Here is a 22,251-nt window from a genome sequence, read left to right as displayed (position 1 = left end):
AAATCATTTATTTCACTTCCCCATTCATCAAACACATCGAGGAACGCTTCGTCTACTACGGGACTGATCATCATTATCGTGTGTTGCTGAACCGGTGCTCGGAGACGGCTTTGTCGTACCATAAACGCTTTACCTCACCGAGTACCCAAGGCCCTTACCATATTTTAAAATCCGTAAACCTGACGGTAACCAATTCGGACAGGAAAGCAGTTATAGGCCGTGCAGGTGTAAGTCGCAGTTTTCTGAAAAATAATCCTCCCATGAAAGACGGGCAGTGTGTGTTTCCAAAATTGAATGGGTAGGTTAAAAAACTGCAGATACATAAGAGCGGGGTAAGCAAACGCAGTGCGTATTTGCATGCCTAGACGGGCACACATCGCCGTACCTTGCGGCGGCACATGCAGTGGCTGCGTGACCTCTCACCAGCGTTGGCGCCTGCAGTGGTGCACGCTGCTCTTACATTGAACAACCCTACACCAAGTCAGCTGTATAAACGGACTATGAGCGCGTTCTTGTTCTTCGCTCGTTCTAATGAGCGGCTCCCTACTGATACTGTTACCATTATTAAGCTTGGCCCCAATATGTCAGCTGCGGTTCCGAAAGGCTTCCATCACAGTGCCTTTTCTATCCAGGTCTATTACAGCACAGTCTCGATGATACGATTCTGGGTTATAGGAATTTCGGGATGATATGAATTTCTGATAAGCCCGGGCGAAATTTCATTGTTTGCAATGGGCAAAATATCGGCTCTTATGAACGGGCCTGCGCGGCCCAGCGGATGATACGAAGTTATTACGAACGAGCCGGCGAGGCGCCCGACTGCCGAGCGAGCAAGCGACGGCAACGTATGAGATCTCTCTTCTCTGTCTGTCGATTTTTCTCCAAGAGGGGCCCGGGCTGTTGTTTTCTGCTCACGGAAACTCACCGCGCACTTGACTGGCGCACGTGAGGCCGCCGCGAAACTACCCGGACGCGGCCGGCCGGGGCAACATGGCGGTGGCTTCGGTCAAGAAGTGGTGCTGGTCGCCCGAGCGACCGCTTCTAACTGCTCTCTAAAATGCCGCTCAAAGCAAGCACAAAGATTCTTGTGCGGTAAATGAGCTGATAATGGGCGCGAAAAAGGTGCTATAAAACATTATCCGTGCCGGTAGTGACAGCGCCCATGAAATATCTTCCGGGGTGCCAATCCTGAATGTCTCCGGAGGAGCAAGTGGCTGTCTTGAGTGCTCCGAATCTGTCGCCATGATGCGCACGCCTCGCAAGGTGAAGTCGTCAGGCTCTTGCCTCTGCTACTCGTGTCGCCCATCATTTTCTGACGGTGACACAGGTGGCAGCTTCTGCCGAATCGTCGGCGTGGGCGTAAAAATAGCGCGCTCGCAAGGCCGACGTGCACAAATCGCTTGCAAAAAAACCTCATGGGCACCGCGAGTGTGAATACGAAAGTGCAGAAATAACCGCTCGGTGACATGTAGGTTTAAAACAAAGCCGACAAACGTCACGGATTTCATAAAGCCAAAGTACGAAAAGAAATATACGAAAACATTTTTAGTGCTCAATTTCTTGGTCTGTGTTGGTTCATATGAATGTCGGATGATACGAATATTTGCTGTGGTCCCGCGAGGTTCGTATCATCGAGATTTTACTGCATATGTTTTATTCTAGTCTTCTCTGCTGTTTTGAGGAAGGTGCGGTCTTGTTGACAGGGTGTTGTTGAGAAGTTGCATTCCCTAGTCCGCTACCAGTGCGGCGCAGAGCTTAGCGACAAGGTTGTCGAGCAGACGGTGAGTTAAAGCAGCATTTTTATACAATATGTACAAGGGTAACAAGAGCGTTACATGGCTGGCACAAATGCGACAGCACGTCTAAACTCGGTGCCACTAATGAGTGCCGCCTACGCCGCTGCTTCCGGGCTGTTTTGTACCCCCCGGGAGTACGTCGCTGCGCGAGCAGTTCGAATCCCGTCCAAGCAGTACTCTCGACTGGCCGCAGTTTGAATCCGACGAATGGAGGCAAAGCGACATAGTCAGGCAAAGCCGCCATGACGGGAAAGGGAGAGGAGACTCGGCGGCGCCGTTTCCAGTCATGTCGGGGCAGGTCTGCCGCGGGCGGCTTGACGAAGGCGTAAATCGGCCCAGCCGTCGGCGCGTCCACAGGTGAAGTGAATTTGTGCCAGGCGCTCTGGCACAAGTGCGGAGCTAGCCATTACACCACCATTTTTTCTTTGAGATAAAAGACACACTATCGGACAACTCTTATTTAATTAATAAAATGAAAGTGGCTGGTTGAGCTGGTCTCTTTCCTACTTATGATCCCTAATGGTAATATTTTAACTTGCAAAGCATACACTGTCTGGTGTAACATAACCCTACATAAGACACCCGATCAAACCAAGTCCTGACGTATAAAAGAATGAAGCGCTGCAGTCCCTGAATGCTCACATTAAATGCCGTATTTTTTTGGTGATGGCAGTGTCAGCACGCCGAGCCTCTTGTTGCCACTGGGAAAGCTGCTTGAGGAACACTTTCACACAGGGTGTCTTGCTGGCCTTGGCGAGGTTGACCCTGAGAGGTTCAACGAACCGCTGCTCCAGATTCTCCCCGAACTTATACTGGAAGAAGAATAGGGAAGTATGGACAGTAAGCCCAAGAGAAAATATTAAGTGTTTTCTGCTAGTCACAGTTGGCACCAGCTATGTCGCGCATGCTTGAGAGGTGGCAGTCGGGCATGCGAGGCGGACTGGCTGACTGCTGTTATTTGAACTAAACCTGCATACACTCTTCATGGTTGCGATTCCCAGTGTTGGGAGCATCTACGCATTGCCCGTTAACAGTTCCAGCTGGTGGCAGCTGAAGATAGTTACTATAATTAACTTCATCATGATGACGATCGGATCTTAAAGGAGCACTGACGCAAACATTTTATGTTACAGTTTCATTGCTTTTATCGATGCGTAATGGTCTGGCAAACCTGAAACAGCTCTTCAAATACTTCAGCGTGCGATTATTACCTACATTGAACGGCCTGAAAATCGTTTGTTTCAATTCCCGTGCTTTCATCCCGAACGGCACAAATGACAGAATCTCTGCCTGACCTCACCGCTTTGTGCGGACGTCACCGGCGCCCGCTTGAGAGGGCGTTGCATCCAATCGCCGCCCGTTGGGCAGCGCGCGTCAAGTGACGTCATGAGTTTTTGACGAGCGCTGTCCGGTCACTTATTTTGGCTTCACGGGGTGATGTCCCGCAGATGTCCATTTGCTGAGTGCCGCTCCGCACGCTGCTCCATCCGCGCGATAAATGAGATCCAATTGAACTATGTTCTTCGCGTCGGAGCCCGCTCATATTTCAGCCAGGCTATTCTGTTGAGTGACGGAAGCGGTCTGTGCAATAATATTAACGTCGAAAATTGGTGTCAGTGCTCCTTTAAGGGCACAAGGCCAACTAAAGGCGAATAACGCCAAAGGAAAGTTGAGTGAGTAAAATGACAGTAACTGTAAACATTTTAGTAACGTAGACGAGAATCGAAACAAAAGGCAGTGAAGATGACTGGTGTAAAGGGCCAGGTTGTCAAGATGCACGATTAGAAGTGCGCTGCAAAAATTTGACGTTGGGGACAAAAATACAAAATGCGCTTGATGGAAGAAAGGCTCGTCTCCTAAAAAAGTATGATGGGTGAAGGGGAGTATGTTGTCTCTATACTTGTGGGAAGTGTTTGCGTCTTGTTGGGGCCAGCGTCTCGCATTGAATACGTATGTGGATTATGGATTGGCCCTATTCACACCCGCTGCACAGGGGTCTTAGTGATCCAGCCGGCAGGTGGGAGTGTGTTACATGTGGGTTCCCTATGTATAACCTTGCTAAGGCAACTCCATGTGTCTGTTGTGCAAGTCCGTTGTGTATCGTCCCAAGTGTGGTTTCATTACATGTAGTGTGTTGTCTGTTCACTCCATTTTGCTTGCTACGTTTCACGCAGGTGTTATCTGATCAGTAGTTTGAGGTTAGTGTAGGGTACGGTTGTCATATTAACTGCGTGACTGCCGTGCCCTGCTCACCGGCCAACTCGCTGCCAGCTATATCAGCGTGGCCTGGAATGCGGGAGACGGTCACATTGAGATTTAAGGCATCTGCTGATATGAAAGACTAAAAAACAGGATTGACGACATAAATTTGGAAGACCTTGGGATGATAAAGCCCGCACGATGCTGAGTGAATCTGTGAAAATGAATCTCTTAGCAATATGATTTAAAATAAGAAATATACCATATTCCGCCGTAAAATGCTGATATTCAAATTCATAATTATAAATGATTTGAAGTTTGGTTCATGTGCAGCACAACACACAAGGCTGGATGTTTTCGATGCACTGCTGAAAATTCCACAGCCTCATATTTCTCCTGAAGATACAAGAAATGCTGCAAAATAGCAGTTTTGGGTACCGTTTTTTCAACTAAATTGGGTGAAAGACAAATCACACGATACAGGACGAAGGTGCTATGGGGCTAGATAATCAAAAACATGTTTTGAAAATGTCTAAAAACGAGAAAGACAGTTCAAACACATCCTGCCTCACCTAGAGCGAGAAAGGCGCAGATATCGTCTGGTTGAGATGTTCATATATGGTTAATTACACATTGAAGAGGATGCTGAGACATTGATAAACGTTAAAAACATATAGTAAATCGACATGCTTGCACCACTACCCTAAGCACCATTTGCCACACTCGACATACAGGCTTTTCACAGGGCTAGGGCAGAAAGCACGAGATGCAAGCCGAAGCCCAAAGTGCTACACTAGGTAAGAGCATTTTTAGAGCTGCTTCCCTTGCTTCGCTTCCTGATGTATATACAACACTCCCATATTCCAACCGCGAGACTACCAGGCTGTTAAACACACAAGGTACGAGTTTTTCAGCACCACACGAGTGATGTTACAGAACCTTGTAAATATTCATCGCTTTTAGACATTTTCTTATTAGTTGTTTGATATGCAGGGTAAAGAAACGTTTTTATCAAAAAACTGTGCCGCCTATCTGTCTGAGCCGTTCAGCCAGCTAGTTTGTTGATAACGAGCAGGACTTGGCATTCGCAAATTGACAGAATACACGTTATCAAAGGTATTTGCACATCATCTACACATACATTGAACAGGAAATGGTTGGTGGCAACGCCTTTGGGTGCGGGTTCATCTAGACTATAAACAAGTGCAGCTCAAAACACCGCATTGAGGCACGTCATTTTCTTGCATAAAAACATTGGAAAGGGCAGTACGAACTATTCTGCGAAAGGTTCGTTCAGCCATGTAGCTAGAGAGAGTGTTAAACACATTTCCAGACACACCGAATGACCTCACGTCGCTGAGGAGGCCGTAATGCCGGGCGGTGTCATAGGCGTTTTCTAGACTAAAAAACACCGCAGTACAAAACTGTTTGTGGACGAAGGCATCGTTGATAAACAACTCGAGGGTGACGAGTTGGTTGTACGTGAATCACCTCGCCCTGAAGCCCGCCTGGCAGCACTTCAGAAGACCATTGCACGCCAAAAAGTACACCAGTCTCCTGCTTATCATCTGGAGAAGCTTGCATAGGCAGCGTGTCAGGGTGATCGGTAGCTTGCGGTAGAGGAAGGGTCCTTTCCATCATTCAGGACATACACTACAATGGCCTCCCTCCAAGACCTTAGAATGTGGCCTGAAAGCCATATTTTGTTGCATAAATGCAAGAGTGTCTCAAGAGTGTGTCGGTGTAGGTTTTGAATCATGGTGTATGTAATTTTTTATGCACCTGAAACTGAAGATTTGCATGCGCTCAGGGCAGCCCTCAAGCCATACAGTGTAAATTCAGAGTTGTAAGCACATTTTGACTTGTTATTGTCATGTAGAGACTTTTTTCACAAGCGCTTTTATGTTTCAGGAAAGTGTTTGTGTAGTGCGAAGAACTGGACACGTGTTGAATGTGTTGTGCAAGTGTGTTAGCCTAGTCTTCGACTGTGTCCTTGCTCTGCTGACCAGAGGCAGGTTATGTGTTTGTTTTCGTTTAAGTTTCATATTCTTGTCTGTACCTTGTATGTATGCATGTGCGAATTAACTCTCCCTTTTCGCCTCCCGACGCACGCGCTTTCCAAAAGCCTTTCCTCGTTTAAACAAGATGAGGTTATCCGACGTGGGGTACTGGTGAAGGACACCCCTGCCTTGTTCTAAACGTACCATGCTCGCCTGCAGTCCTTCTTCCGCCAAGGCCTGCTTTGGTTGCGCGCGGCACCAGAGGTCTAGGGAATGGACTTTTCGGCGGCATCGAGGATCTGTGCCATGAGGAGTTTGGCTGCACCGTATACGTGTGTGTTATCTTTGTGTGGTGAGGTTTAGATGTATCTGTAAATGTACTCTAGTTTGCTCTTGGTTCGTTAAACTAGCTATGGGAAGGTGAACTGTTAGGGCCTTTACCTGTCTATGTTAGTGAGGTCTGGAAGTGGTCACTGCGAAAGGATAAGGGCTAACATCCCACTCAAAAGAGGGAAACAGTACTGCAGACCCTATGGCCAAACCGAGGTGTGAGTAATTGTTGTGTCCCAGATTATGATATATAGGATTGTTTCTGTTGAATAGGCACGCGCCCGAAGATGTTAGGAAATTTTCGATAAGGCGAACTCGGGCATCCGCGCAGGAAAAGCCCCCAAAAGAGTTAAGCGCATTTAGTTCGCCTACAAGTATGAAGGTTTCAGGTAGCTGATCAACGATGACCTCGAAATTCGAACTCCTAAAAGAGCCATGAAGAGAAAGCACAAGTTTGGTTTATTCAAAAGATTGCCTCGTTAGATTCACACTGGCACAACTTTTAAGGTAAACTTGGCTGAAATAAGCAATATAATTATGAAAAAAGGAAATGATCATGCAATCCACTAGTTAATTTCCCGCAACAGAATCTATGATGCCATTAGAGCCAGCTTTGCGATTGGCGGAGGCGGGCGAAAGAAACCGCAAATTATGCAGAGCTTATAAGCTGGCCTAACGTGCTATTTGCGACTTAATTTAGGGCACATTCTTTTAAAGCAGTAATAATCGTGGGACAAACCGTGGAGGTTACCAAATCATACGTAAATATAGAAGTGCTGATTCGTACTGCTGTCGGTACTGCGGGTACTATGCTTGGTTTAGCTGCACAGGACAGCGGGGCTCTGGCTTTGTCCCAGACGACACTGGCTGACTGACACAAGCAAGGGTTTCTTAAGTGACCATATTTGTCGAGCGAGCACTATGTTATTCGAAGCGTATTTTATCCCTGAAAAAAAAACCAGACGCAGAACAAGGATTCCCACGTTATGGTGGCGCTATCAAGGTTGACTAACAGTAAACGAGGCCTGCGTGGGAGGAAGAGAGTCGAGTCCGGCTGTGCCGCAATCGGCTGCAGAGTGGTCGGTTCGTTGATGTCATTGCAGAACAGTTAAATGCACGTTTTAGCGGGAAAATCAAAATTTTAACTTAAATTGAAATATTTCTCAGTGAATAAACAATCCCTTGAATCTGGACAAGTGCTGGTGGGACTATAAAACACGAAATCGTTCGAATAAAACAAACGTGTATTTTGTCTTCATGGCTCTTTTAAGCTGGAAATCAGGAAGGATGCACAAATAGCATAGTGTTATTAGCCTATTAAAAATTATCGTTCGAATGGCAACAGCCTCAAGTATGACCTGTTATTGGATAGCGCGGCACTCCAACAATTTTCGGGAAACGATGGTCGCACCACCTGTAGATGTGCCACCACTATCCCTGTACTTCCTAAATACCGTGTAAATATTCAAGACATTCGTGTGTTTGGGGTCTCTTGGATCTCTTGGATGGGTCTCCTGGACACACATTACACTTGGCTGATTAGAATGCAATGTCTCGTAGACATCGTCAAGATATTTAACGGGGCCTCTGCAGTTCTATTGAGTGATGTTTTCTGTTCTCTTTGTTTGCAATTAATAATGGCTGGACTGTGTGTGCGTGTGTGTGTTGTCTTTCAGGGTTGTAATTCTCGTAGGTGGCTTTTTGGGCATCTCTGCTTGCGTGGACACCGCAGCCCGTTCCTTGCGCTGCGACGAATGCAGATATGGTCCGACGTCCATTCCGTCTTCAGATGTCCTGGGAATGCCCGGTGGATCGGGCGCCCTGGACTTAGCTTGCATTGAACATTTAGGCCTTCGAGCAGATCGGTGTCTGTCTCAATAAGAAGATCTGGCTCAGATATCACACCCTGGGTGCTGTTGAAGCTGCGGTGGGGTGTGAGTGATCTCCAGGTCTACCATGCAAGTTCAGCTGACGGGAGTTTCGGCTTGCTGCTGCGTATAGACCTCAACTAGGACTTCACCAATTCTTACTTTTTGGCATAGTATGCCTTGCCAAGAATGCCTTCAGGAAGCATAACTACAAGAATTACGGATTGAGCAGAAAGAGGCTTCGATTCGACCACAGATTCAACTATAAAAAAGCCGCGGTGGTTGTCAGGACAGCAGGCTGATGGCAGGCAGGGGTGGAAAAGACATTTCAATCACGCTTGGAGGGGAGTTTTAGATTTAGCACAAGGCATAAAAATAGGGGGCAACCAGGGTACTTTCTTCGCTCGGTTTCTCCTGATGCCGAGAGAGGTCCTACAGTTACCTGCCTCATAAACAGACAGTGAGCCCATTACCAGAGCCGGATGAAGGCGCCGAGTGCCACCGGTCCTAGTTTCTTGCCCATCACCTATAAACACATCGCCGCGGTTGGCAACAGCTTATGCTTGGGGCTCGGGGTTCGTGGTGTCGCCAATACTGTCATCATGGATGCTCAAGGTGCCCTGTGCGGGGTATAGTTCATTTCAGAAGCTTCGTGCAGCAATGTAGAGGCACCCGCCGTGGTGGCTCAGTGGCTAGGGCGCGCTGCAGAGCAGGTGGGTTCGATTCCCAGCCGCAGCGGCCACGTTTCTGATGGGAGCGAAAAGGGAAAAATTCCCAGGTGATCAAAATTAATCCTGAGACCCCCCGTAGACATCCCCAGGTGGTCAAAATTAATCTGTAGCCCTCCACTACGGCGCGCCTCATCGCCTCCATTGCGTCGGCGGGTTAAGCATTGTAGACACTTATGTCAAATGTCTCCCCCTGAGCACACCTAACGGACCTTGAATGAGGCCTGAAAAGGACATTTCGGCCTTCCTTCTGTGCAGGTGGAACCGCGTGACTCCAGCATCACTTTCCTTTCCGGTGAGTTAAGCATCCTCACTGGGCGGACTGTTGAAAACACTGTAGCTGCCACAGTGCTGCACGCAGGTTCAGAAATGAACTATAGGTGAGTTAAGCTGATACAACCGGCATGTGCCTCATGCTAGAACTGCATGTCATGCACGACGCACGTCCACTCATATGTCTCAGCCCCGGTTCATCCATTTGTTTCTTTAGTGACTTATTTCTTAATATTTTTTATCCCTTTAGAAAAAGTCTGGTACAAAAAGGTAGTGAGATAAAAATTACTATTACACAAAGTTATTACAAAAGTATCTTCGAATATTGAAATGGACGTTTTAAATATGGCCGTAAGGTCCACTTATGAGGTCAGTGGCCAGGCCCGCAGGCTGCGCGTGAGAACCCGCCACTCTGTCTGGTGGCTCAACACTGTGGACTCGACGCGGCAGCCGTCGCCAATTCGTCACAGCACGTATGGGCGCCGGATAGTCCGGCCAACGGGATTCCGCTGGGATGATCCCCCATTCAGGACGCAGTCGGTGTCGACGGATTTGTAAGACCTACTGATGAGGTCAGTGGCCAGGCGCCTGGCTGCGCGTGAGAACTCGTCACTCTGTCTGGCGGCGTAGCACTGCCAACACTGCAGAGCAGTGGACACCAATTTGTCACGGCACGCACGGGAGACGGATTGTCTAGCAGACGGAACACCGCGGGCATAATCCCCCATTGAGAACGCAGACGGCGCTGCCGGGTTCCGAGAATCGTCGACGTGGCGCGCAGGGAGGTGGAATTACCGGCGTCGGAGCGCGCGCCCCGCGAGACACCATTGTTAACGCGCCCCGGTCGGCACGGTGCACAGTCGCCGCCTTTCGCCGTGACCCTTCGGGGACGTGCGCGCTTGCTGGCCCACGAGCGGGCCGTTGGCCCAAAGGTGGCGGCTACTCATTGAATATTCCGTATCGCGCTGAGTGACAGCTGTCTACGTGAATTCGGGCACTCTCTTGCGCGTGTACGAACGCTACAGGGGCGTTCCCGAGAGAGTGCGATCTCGAGGGGTTGTAAGGCCAAACGTGGCCGTTAGAAATCGTTCTTGTTTGAGCGCTGAGCCGGGCAGTTCCCGGCGCCACAAGGAGTCTCGACCGTTAAAGCTCGGTTGGGATTTGTGAACCCCCTAGGCTAGACGTTGGGATCGCGTCGGAAGTTTAGGGTACGGCGCCGTACCGGGCAACTGGAAGGATCCTGCGGCGAGACAGGGTCTCAGCCGTCATTTCTCGAGCGGTTTGATACGCTCCGACGATAGGAGAGATACGCAAAGCTGAGCGAGTGATATGTGCGCACTTGGAGCTATCGTCTTGCTGAAGTTTGAAGTTTCTCCTTTTACTGCTGATGTACCCAGTTTTCCTACTGTAAATAGCTCTATATAAACTCTTCGTTTCACTTAATCAACCCCAACGCCTCGAGTTCGTCAATTCGACCGCCGTCTCCAGGAACTTCAACACCATCTCCCTGCCAGCCTCCTGCCAAATCAACCGGAGCCCGGGCGATTGGGTTCCTGATCGACACCGGACTTCGGGGAAATGAACCACAACAATCCTTACAATGGCTTTTCTTTACTCAGTTGAAATAAAGTACAGTCGGCGCAAGGCTTTTCTATAACACGTGAGCGGCTTGGTCCAGAGTGTGAGGGAGCCGTATAGTGATAACGCCTGGTTTGAGATAGGTATAATGTGAGCATGCGCGGCCCGTATCAGCACGATGGCTGTGTCCCTTCACGCTGTACCCGTTGTCTTGGCTTCCACGCCTTCTTTCACCGTAATAACCCCTGCATGCCTGCGCGGCCGCACCGAGAAAGAAAACGGAAATTACCCGCAATAGAGTGCTGTGCCAGTTTTTTGTCTGCATTAGCTTTGGTGCACAGCTGTTCATTGCGTCATCTTTCTGTGAATACGGTGCATGAGTAGCGCGTGCACCACTATCCGGTTTCTGCGCTCGGCTTTGCTCGTCACTGGTGACGGACTAACGCCACAATACTTAAAGCACTGGGCAAGAGCTCACTGACCGATATCTAGTCTCTCCAGAACACAGGCATCGATGCGTTTTCGGCGATTGTTGTTCGTTTTCTCGCCTACAGAAAAAGAACTCCTGCTTAAGTTGCGTATGGCGCCGGTAAAATTACGTGTTGGCACGTAATTCAATGCTGCGAACGCTGTAATAACCATTGCTAATCTCCACTATTTTTTCACGGGCCGGCAGCGCAGACAGCACTCTTCAAGGCGAAAGAAGGAACGTAAGCCTAGGCGACGGGCACAGCGGGAAGTGAAACAGCCATCGCGCTGATGCGGGTCGCGCATGCTCACATTCTACCAGTCCCAAACCAGGCGTTACCACAAGATGTCTCAGGCGCAGTCCGGAGCACGCCGCTCACGCGTTACAGACAAGCGTTTTGCGGACTGTACTTGCGTTATTCTATTCTAGAAAGCGAGCGTCTAAAGTGTGTTGAGGACGTGAATGAGCTCTTAGCAATTTTTTTCCAGAGCACGGTAGTATCAGTGCGTGAGTTGTTAGAACTCTTACTCAGCTGTTACTTTGACCATGAAAAAAATGAAACAGCGCGTACGAAACAGGACCGAGGAATATAAACACATAGAACACAAACGGGCGCTACGTTTTGTGTTCTACGTGTTTTTATTCCTCCATCCTGTTTCGTTGGCGCTGTTTTAGTTTTTTCACGAACATGAAGCATATAACTCGCAATAGAGTCCTGCTAAGTTACTTTGACGTTTGCTGCACTGGCTAGCGATATCGTGCACCGAAATGTGGAATTTGTTTGCGCGCAGAAAGCCCACATTTTAAGTGATTTGTACCTTTCTATGAAATATATGCTTTTTTTGGCTGCCTGCCTGCAGATTTCAAAATAGTTAGGTTTATGAGTGGCTAACTTTTGCTTTTAGATAGTGACCCAAAGGATTTTAGTGATTGATATTTAGGAGCCTTTCCCTTTTACTTACTGCTTGACCCACTAGTCACAATGACAAACTACCCTGAAAGAGATAATAGATTTGTCAATATCGAGCTGAGCCATTCCCCCAACACGCGGGTTGGGCCTATAAACAAAGTCCCTAAAAAAAACAAGCCTTTACTGCTTTTGTATTCAGCTTGATCTATACGGGCAATGCAGGCCATCACTAAACTGTTCCTAACTCATATGCTAAATTATGTTGTAACTGTCTTAATACCAACGTTATTGAACAAGTAGGCCACTTGCTAATAGCGGCGGGTTACCCTCTGGAATGACTAACCCTTGTTACCGACTGTGTTGTGAGGAAGCTCAAAAAGCCAACAATTGACAGGTGTCATACAATTTTGGACCTCTGTGGTGTCTTACATTCAAAACGTCCCACACAGAAAAACTAGCCAGCAGTGCTTACATCAAGATTGTTTCTTTTCGTGACAGCTTGGCTGCTCTTTTGCAGGAAGGTGAGTAAAAGCTCTGTCAACAAGCCAGTGCACACAAAGCCCCCGAAAAACCCCTTGTGCCATCCGCAGAAGGTGTTTTTTTATTCAATATGTTTTCTCGGTGGCAAAGACTAAGTCATGTTTGCTTGTTTGTGTTTCGTGACCACCCTTGAAGAACTCTCGGACTCATTGCAGGATGAAAGCAGATTCAGCTACCACGTAGACAAGATTGACTGCTCTTTCTGATTATATCGTGACTACTAGTGCAATCTGAGATCACTCGTTTATTCTAACACACCACTCCATTTTCATGCAATAAAAGTTGAAAGGTTTATACCTGACGCTAACCATTTCCTGACGACATGCGAACTCCCGACCCCAAACGCCGCCCTACCTCCCTGGTCGACGTCAACCCCTCAACTCCCCCGCTCCAAAGCAGAAAAACGCGCACCTCCGATTCCCTTGCCAGACGGTGGCTTCTCCCAAAGTAAAAAAAAAACAAGCAAGAGACAAGTTAATGCGATGATTACCATCAGTGGATTAGGCAGCGCGCGGAACTATTTTACTCAGCGCTTGGGTTCGTTGACCTTTTCCCCGCGAGCTAAGGCCAGAACATAAAGTTATGTGACTCTAAAGCATCCAGTACCAGAGCACCTTAATTATCTCTCTTTCCCACTCGCTTCTCAGAGTACTGGAGGGCCAACATAACCCCACCGGCATAGCAAGATTACGGCGCCCCCCATGGAAACAAGATGACCACGGAATGCGCCCACTACGTGGGAAACGCGTGTCTGAGACCGACACGCTTCTCAGCTGGTGACAAGTCTGATCACCCTAGGCATCTAGCGGAGCGCCCAACAGACTCCCTCAATGGACGACTGGATGTACATAGTAGCCTGCCTAGCAAGGTCTGTGCCGTCCTCGCTTACGGGCAGAGAGCCCGGCCTCTCAAAGGACACCGTGACCACAATCTGCAACGAGGCGGTTTTCCCGGACCCCCCTGCTTGATGGTCTCCGACGGTTTACACATCTCTGCTCCTCAAAGGTGTTCCTTTCAGGGAGAGCACCTGGGTAGGGGTATCGTATAAACAGGAATATAGCTCGACTCCCTACCTTAGGGGGGAAAAGTTGACAAAGAAAACAATTCGGCTGAGAAGCACACAAACGATGTCTATATTAGCTTGAAACGCGGGCTGAGAAGCGCCCGCGGTGCAGCTTCAGCTGTCGCTCGCGTGCTCACCGCCAAAGTGGGCACAATACTACATCATGTGCGTCTTTGCTTCCCTATATGTCGCCTACTGATTATGTATTGTGTGCATAGATTTTCTATGTGAGAATATAACAAGAATTTAAATCGTGTTTGCGACCTGTTACCAACTGTTTCTTTTCTATTATGCACCTAATTTGCTTATATAGGAAGTATTTTGCTGTACGTTTCTATCTAGAACCGTGAGTAATCACTGTTGTTATTTATGCATCTTGTCTTCTGTGTCTTGTGCTGACTTCCTGCTGTGCTGTGAAGGTTCTCAAGCACCTCTGCGCGAAGAAGTTGTCAAGTTGTTTCTGGGCAAAAATAAACTCCAATTATTAAAAGACAATGAACGATGATTTCGGTTAAGAAAAAAGTCCCTCACCACTATGCTTATGGGTCAGGTGAACAAGAAAGCCCTTGTTTATAAAGAAACCGTGTAAAACCAGCTTTTGTTTTGTGAATCATACCTGATGATCCACTTTCATCTCTAACTTGCAATTACAGGGGTATTCGCAGCAATCAGTTCTGGCCGCTCAAGCACGAGACCAGCAGGCTGTTGCCGGTTGAATAACTGCAACCTCCCACACTGGTGTGGCATGGTTTTTTCTGGAAAAACGAAACTGTGCAGCTAACTTCGCTGGAATAGCCGGCACACAAGCGTGCGCAAATGCAAGTGCACCAATGTTTCCTCAGTAGCCTAATAAGAGATCTCGCATACAAAAAGAACTTAGGGGCATGGATATCCACATCAATCTTTCTCACCATTTTCATTGCCTGGTGGATCTCCCAGAACGCTGGCTCCTTGTGGTTCGCGAAAAGATTCCGGTTGCCATGTACCAGGGCAGGTGCCCTGTCCGAGCATGTGTCTGTATCACAGTGATCAGACCGGTAATTCCACGAGCATGGGAACACCAGCACGCGCTCAGGGTGGATGCTGAACAGAATGTTGAGTACATCCTGGTCTCCGAAACGAATGACCTTTCTGTATTTCCGCAGAAGACGATTCATCCATCGCTCCCAGTGAAACGCCCGCATCCGTGTCAGGTTCATCAGCATCACGCCCGAATTGAGTCCTATCAAGGTAGAGGGCAAGGAACGGGAAGAGAGAATTGTTTTAAAGATCCTCTCAAATTAAGCAGTCCGCTAATTCTTTCCTGGGAGAAATATTTGAGCACACAGGATATGTATATCGATAACCTCAATTTCTGTAAACACATGCATAAAGTTAAACGTTGCTATAATGAGATGACCTATAACGAAACAATCGATGAAACAAGCACATTCGAATTCCTTTAAAAGTGCATAAAAATCACTCAATTTAAAACCTCTTTTGACGAGAAAGAATTTGCCTATAACAGGGTGTAAGGAAAAAAATGGTTGGGAGATTAGGACTTTCTGCCGATTTCACGAGTGTGCCTTGCAAACTTGAGATGTTGCACAACACGGCGACAATGGGTCCTCAATTTAGCCTGCACCTCTTGAATCAGTTCAAAGCAATGCGAAGAGGGTTCCGCCATCCTTAATATTCTGCGGAACGAGACCTCCACTTTTTTCGTCTCCTTCTGCGCATCCTCAGCAGGGAGTGCAGGCAAAGCCACGAAATAGACCACCTGCACCTGTCCGCACCACCGGTGAATTGAACGGTGCGGTTCAGGTGCCGCGAGCTGCACCACTGAAACGAAGGGTAAACTGAGGCTGCACCGCCTGAACTGGGTCACGTGGTGCAGGTGAAACAAATGGACCAAATATTTGACAGTTCAAAAATCCCGCCATGAGTTCTCCAGTGACGCATGTGAAGCTGGATAACGTCAACGCCCACCATCAAGTGTAATGCAAAAAATTGTCAGCATATCTGCTCACTTTGCCCCAAATATCGTCAAAAGTGTCTAGTTTTCTGCCACCCCTGCCATGTAAATCCCTCTCATGTCACACCCGTCCAATTCTATCTCGCTTCTGAAGGGATAAACACAATAGAGGCTTCCTCAAGGGAATTCCGTTTTTCCATGTTCCGCAGACGATGCACCATCCTCCTGAGGCTTTGATTACCAATGAAGTTGGAATGCCGCCACGGTGTGTAGGCTAGGGCGGAGCGTTTTTGTATTTTCGGGTCCAAACATTATTTTCGATTCGTATTTTTTATTTGGTGTCATATCACCATCAATTATTATTCCTCGGTTACTTTATTGCACCACACACTGCATGGGGAACACGTACAACGGGAAGTTAGGAACAACCTTCTGGGATGTCGCAGGACACAAAATGAGCTGCAAAAATCCAATTTCAGACATACAGCCAAAAACACACCTAAATGAAATCATGGGATCATCAGATATAAAGAATGATGGATGGAGTTGAATATGTAGTCTGTAAAGTTGTGGAAAATGTTTGCGCTGTGTTCTGTCTAGTGCCTTACATTTTATTAGGATGTGCATAACAGATCGGTGTTCTTCACACCTTGTGCACAGGGGTCTTGAAAAGGCAGTGAGCATGTGGGAGTGTGTCGCATGTGAGTGGCCTTTCTGTTATTCAGATAGGGTAACTTCGGTGAATCTGTAGTGGGAGTCGGTAGTGTGTGGTCCCTAAGCGTGGTTTTATTATGTGTAACTCGTCATTCTGTGTATTTCAGTCTGCTTGCTATGTTTTACCAGGTGTTGCTTGAGTTTGGCCTAGGGTACCGTTCCTTTGTCCACTGTATGTATCAGTGCAGTAGGAGCGGCCATCTGATGCAGCCAACGCATACGACGCATCAGTCGAGTCCCTCGCACATCACTTCACCATTACTTCCCGGTGAGTCAATTGCCGACTACGCCCTCATGCTCCATGAGCTAGCATCATTCTGCAAAGTCGGCACTGTAGCTGATGAAAACTTGGTCGACCAATTCATCGCAGAAGTTACCTGTCCATGGTTGTGAGAGAAGCTGCTTCTTGAAGGCGACTCGGCGACGTTTGAACCAGCCGTGGAACGAGTAGCGTGAAGCTTAAGTACACGTCTGTGCCTGTGAAAAATTTTATGTGAACTTATGGGGCGACTTTTCATGCTGCAGACGGATCATTGTGCGCTGCTGGCACATCTGCTGGCAGCAGAGGGCGACAATCTTTTCAGATTGAAACGTGGTCACAAAGACTCCATAGAGCCAGAGGGGGGAGTGGTTGGGATGTGGATGGGCAATGCGATGGAAATATACAATGCAGAATCACTTGCCACGATGCATGACGATGATGTGCTTGGTGATTGCCTGGCCCCGCAGCAATGAGGATTTTAGAGGTGACAAAGCATCGAAGGTTGTAGGACTGGGGAAACATCTGTTGTTCATCTTGACCCACCTGGAGTCAGCAGACCTTGATCGGCATCTCATGGTCTGAGGCACGGGGTGTGTGGGGCGTGCTCGAGATTTGGCCGCGTCTGGGCTGGGACGGCCCGACATGGCCTACATGCCTTGGGTCATCCCATCCACGCCAAGACCACGCGAAGAACAGACCAGGATAAGAATGACTGACCCGCAGACTCCACCAAAAATATAACGCGGCGGGAGGACAGATGACACGAACCATGGCGAAGAATGATGAACGATCGATTACAGTAAATAAATGGTGGCCACAAGATAGCGTGCGCAAATACACAGCGACGTTGTCGTCCTGGGCATCTTTCATAAGCCACGGCACGTAGTGGCATTGCCCACCTATGTGTCCATGACAGTACGTAGTACCTAATATATGTATGTATATATATATATATATATATATATATATATATATATATAGGTTTGGAAATGAGGGGCTCGTTAGGAAAATACCGAAAGAAATGCCGGCAGTCTACAAGGCCAAAGAAGGCATAGGGGAATGGTTAGGCAATTTTTTACCGTTAGTGACGTTACATTATTATTTTTTTTTATTAATACGTGAGAAAGAAAGAAAGAAAAACACGCGCCCAGAGTGGGGACCGAACCCACGCCTTTCGATTAGATCTCGAATGCCTTACCAATTCGGCTATCTGGGCGACTGTGTTCCGCTTCACTTTCTGGGGTATTTATATTTACCACAACTGTATCTGACGCTCGAGGGTGGTAGCCAGCGCCACCCAGACTACACGGGGAGAAGGGGACCTTCTTTTCAACCCCCGGGGCGTGACTCAAACGTCTACAGCCTGTCATGAGCGGCTCAACTGGCGGGGAACCCTCTTATGCTACCTTGGCATCAAGGCTGCCAGAACCGAGGCCCTCGCTAAGCTTTCGCACGATAACAAGGTTTGGAAATGAGGGGCTCGTTAGGAAAATACAGAAAGAAATGCCGGCAGTCTACAAGGCCAAAGAAGGCATAGGGGAATGGTTAGGCAATTTTTTACCGTTAGTGACGTTACATTATTTTAATTTTTTTTTATTAATACGTGAGAAAGAAAGAAAGAAAAACACGCGCCCAGAGTGGGGACCGAACCCACGCCTTTCGATTAGATCTCGAATGCCTTACCAATTCGGCTATCTGGGCGACTGTGTTCCGCTTCACTTTCTGGGGTATTTATATTTACCACAACTGTATCTGACGCTCGAGGGTGGTAGCCAGCGCCACCCAGACTACACGGGGAGAAGGGGACCTTCTTTTCAACCCCCGGGGCGTGACTCAAACGTCTACAGCCTGTCATGAGCGGCTCAACTGGCGGGGAACCCTCTTATGCTACCTTGGCATCAAGGCTGCCAGAACCGAGGCCCTCGCTAAGCTTTCGCACGATAACAAGGTTTGGAAATGAGGGGCTCGTTAGGAAAATACAGAAAGAAATGCCGGCAGTCTACAAGGCCAAAGAAGGCATAGGGGAATGGTTAGGCAATTTTTTACCGTTAGTGACGTTACATTATTATTTTTTTTTATTAATACGTGAGAAAGAAAGAAAGAAAAACACGCGCCCAGAGTGGGGACCGAACCCACGCCTTTCAATTAGATCTCGAATGCCTTACCAATTCGGCTATCTGGGCGACTGTGTTCCGCTTCACTTTCTGGGGTATTTATATTTACCACAACTGTATCTGACGCTCGAGGGTGGTAGCCAGCGCCACCCAGACTACACGGGGAGAAGGGGACCTTCTTTTCAACCCCCGGGGCGTGACTCAAACGTCTACAGCCTGTCATGAGCGGCTCAACTGGCGGGGAACCCTCTTATGCTACCTTGGCATCAAGGCTGCCAGAACCGAGGCCCTCGCTAAGCTTTCGCACGATAACAAGGTTTGGAAATGAGGGGCTCGTTAGGAAAATACAGAAAGAAATGCCGGCAGTCTACAAGGCCAAAGAAGGCATAGGGGAATGGTTAGGCAATTTTTTACCGTTAGTGACGTTACATTATTATTTTTTTTATTAATACGTGAGAAAGAAAGAAAGAAAAACACGCGCCCAGAGTGGGGACCGAACCCACGCCTTTCGATTAGATCTCGAATGCCTTACCAATTCGGCTATCTGGGCGACTGTGTTCCGCTTCACTTTCTGGGGTATTTATATTTACCACAACTGTATCTGACGCTCGAGGGTGGTAGCCAGCGCCACCCAGACTACACGGGGAGAAGGGGACCTTCTTTTCAACCCCCGGGGCGTGACTCAAACGTCTACAGCCTGTCATGAGCGGCTCAACTGGCGGGGAACCCTCTTATGCTACCTTGGCATCAAGGCTGCCAGAACCGAGGCCCTCGCTAAGCTTTCGCACGATAACAAGGTTTGGAAATGAGGGGCTCGTTAGGAAAATACAGAAAGAAATGCCGGCAGTCTACAAGGCCAAAGAAGGCATAGGGGAATGGTTAGGCAATTTTTTACCGTTAGTGACGTTACATTATTATTTTTTTTATTAATACGTGAGAAAGAAAGAAAGAAAAACACGCGCCCAGAGTGGGGACCGAACCCACGCCTTTCGATTAGATCTCGAATGCATTACCAATTCGGCTATCTGGGCGACTGTGTTCCGCTTCACTTTCTGGGGTATTTATATTTACCACAACTGTATCTGACGCTCGAGGGTGGTAGCCAGCGCCACCCAGACTACACGGGGAGAAGGGGACCTTCTTTTCAACCCCCGGGGCGTGACTCAAACGTCTACAGCCTGTCATGAGCGGCTCAACTGGCGGGGAACCCTCTTATGCTACCTTGGCATCAAGGCTGCCAGAACCGAGGCCCTCGCTAAGCTTTCGCACGATAACAAGGTTTGGAAATGAGGGGCTCGTTAGGAAAATACAGAAAGAAATGCCGGCAGTCTACAAGGCCAAAGAAGGCATAGGGGAATGGTTAGGCAATTTTTTACCGTTAGTGACGTTACATTATTATTTTTTTTTATTAATACGTGAGAAAGAAAGAAAGAAAAACACGCGCCCAGAGTGGGGACCGAACCCACGCCTTTCGATTAGATCTCGAATGCCTTACCAATTCGGCTATCTGGGCGACTGTGTTCCGCTTCACTTTCTGGGGTATTTATATTTACCACAACTGTATCTGACGCTCGAGGGTGGTAGCCAGCGCCACCCAGACTACACGGGGAGAAGGGGACCTTCTTTTCAACCCCCGGGGCGTGACTCAAACGTCTACAGCCTGTCATGAGCGGCTCAACTGGCGGGGAACCCTCTTATGCTACCTTGGCATCAAGGCTGCCAGAACCGAGGCCCTCGCTAAGCTTTCGCACGATAACAAGGTTTGGAAATGAGGGGCTCGTTAGGAAAATACAGAAAGAAATGCCGGCAGTCTACAAGGCCAAAGAAGGCATAGGGGAATGGTTAGGCAATTTTTTACCGTTAGTGACGTTACATTATTATTTTTTTTTATTAATACGTGAGAAAGAAAGAAAGAAAAACACGCGCCCAGAGTGGGGACCGAACCCACGCCTTTCGATTGGATCTCGAATGCCTTACCAATTCGGCTATCTGGGCGACTGTGTTCCGCTTCACTTTCTGGGGTATTTATATTTACCACAACTGTATCTGACGCTCGAGGGTGGTAGCCAGCGCCACCCAGACTACACGGGGAGAAGGGGACCTTCTTTTCAGCCCCCGGGGCGTGACTCAAACGTCTACAGCCTGTCATGAGCGGCTCAACTGGCGGGGAACCCTCTTATGCTACCTTGGCATCAAGGCTGCCAGAACCGAGGCCCTCGCTAAGCTTTCGCACGATAACAAGGTTTGGAAATGAGGGGCTCGTTAGGAAAATACAGAAAGAAATGCCGGCAGTCTACAAGGCCAAAGAAGGCATAGGGGAATGGTTAGGCAATTTTTTACCGTTAGTGACGTTACATTATTATTTTTTTTTATTAATACGTGAGAAAGAAAGAAAGAAAAACACGCGCCCAGAGTGGGGACCGAACCCACGCCTTTCGATTAGATCTCGAATGCCTTACCAATTCGGCTATCTGGGCGACTGTGTTCCGCTTCACTTTCTGGGGTATTTATATTTACCACAACTGTATCTGACGCTCGAGGGTGGTAGCCAGCGCCACCCAGACTACACGGGGAGAAGGGGACCTTCTTTTCAACCCCCGGGGCGTGACTCAAACGTCTACAGCCTGTCATCAGCGGCTCAACTGGCGGGGAACCCTCTTATGCTACCTTGGCATCAAGGCTGCCAGAACCGAGGCCCTCGCTAAGCTTTCGCACGATAACAAGGTTTGGAAATGAGGGGCTCGTTAGGAAAATACAGAAAGAAATGCCGGCAGTCTACAAGGCCAAAGAAGGCATAGGGGAATGGTTAGGCAATTTTTTACCGTTAGTGACGTTACATTATTATTATTTTTTTATTAATACGTGAGAAAGAAAGAAAGAAAAACACGCGCCCAGAGTGGGGACCGAACCCACGCCTTTCGATTAGATCTCGAATGCCTTACCAATTCGGCTATCTGGGCGACTGTGTTCCGCTTCACTTTCTGGGGTATTTATATTTACCACAACTGTATCTGACGCTCGAGGGTGGTAGCCAGCGCCACCCAGACTACACGGGGAGAAGGGGACCTTCTTTTCAACCCCCGGGGCGTGACTCAAACGTCTACAGCCTGTCATGAGCGGCTCAACTGGCGGGGAACCCTCTTATGCTACCTTGGCATCAAGGCTGCCAGAACCGAGGCCCTCGCTAAGCTTTCGCACGATAACAAGGTTTGGAAATGAGGGGCTCGTTAGGAAAATATAGAAAGAAATGCCGGCAGTCTACAAGGCCAAAGAAGGCATAGGGGAATGGTTAGGCAATTTTTTACCGTTAGTGACGTTACATTATTATTTTTTTTTATTAATACGTGAGAAAGAAAGAAAGAAAAACACGCGCCCAGAGTGGGGACCGAACCCACGCCTTTCGATTAGATCTCGAATGCCTTACCAATTCGGCTATCTGGGCGACTGTGTTCC

At 48.2% G+C, this 22,251-nt stretch overlaps 1 protein-coding gene and 1 non-coding gene across 2 annotated transcripts in view; both read right to left on the bottom strand.

The window, feature by feature from the left end:
- Nucleotides 1–2,434: 2,434 nt before the first annotated feature.
- LOC144161569 (glucoside xylosyltransferase 2-like) overlaps nt 2,435–22,251 on the bottom strand; it is a 196,595-nt gene continuing 176,778 nt past the window's right edge. Inside the window, exons 5-6 of the mRNA XM_077692219.1 lie at nt 14,666–14,976; nt 2,435–2,608 (exon numbers count right to left, since the gene is read on the bottom strand). Of these exons, the coding sequence (XP_077548345.1) occupies nt 2,435–2,608; nt 14,666–14,976 (485 nt within the window). The remainder of the gene's footprint in view (nt 2,609–14,665; nt 14,977–22,251) is intronic.
- On the bottom strand, nt 20,722–20,793 carry Trnag-ucc (transfer RNA glycine (anticodon UCC)). Its single transcript has one exon. It is a non-coding gene; the product is annotated as a tRNA-Gly (tRNA).

The sequence above is a fragment of the Haemaphysalis longicornis genome, unplaced genomic scaffold (assembly GCF_048455015.1).
Source record: "Haemaphysalis longicornis isolate Haplotype H1 unplaced genomic scaffold, Haemaphysalis longicornis Haplotype H1 scaffold_12, whole genome shotgun sequence".
Taxonomy (NCBI): Eukaryota; Metazoa; Arthropoda; class Arachnida; order Ixodida; family Ixodidae; genus Haemaphysalis; species Haemaphysalis longicornis.
The sequence above is the reverse complement of the archived record's forward strand: the minus strand, read 5'-3'. Positions and strand labels throughout refer to the sequence as shown.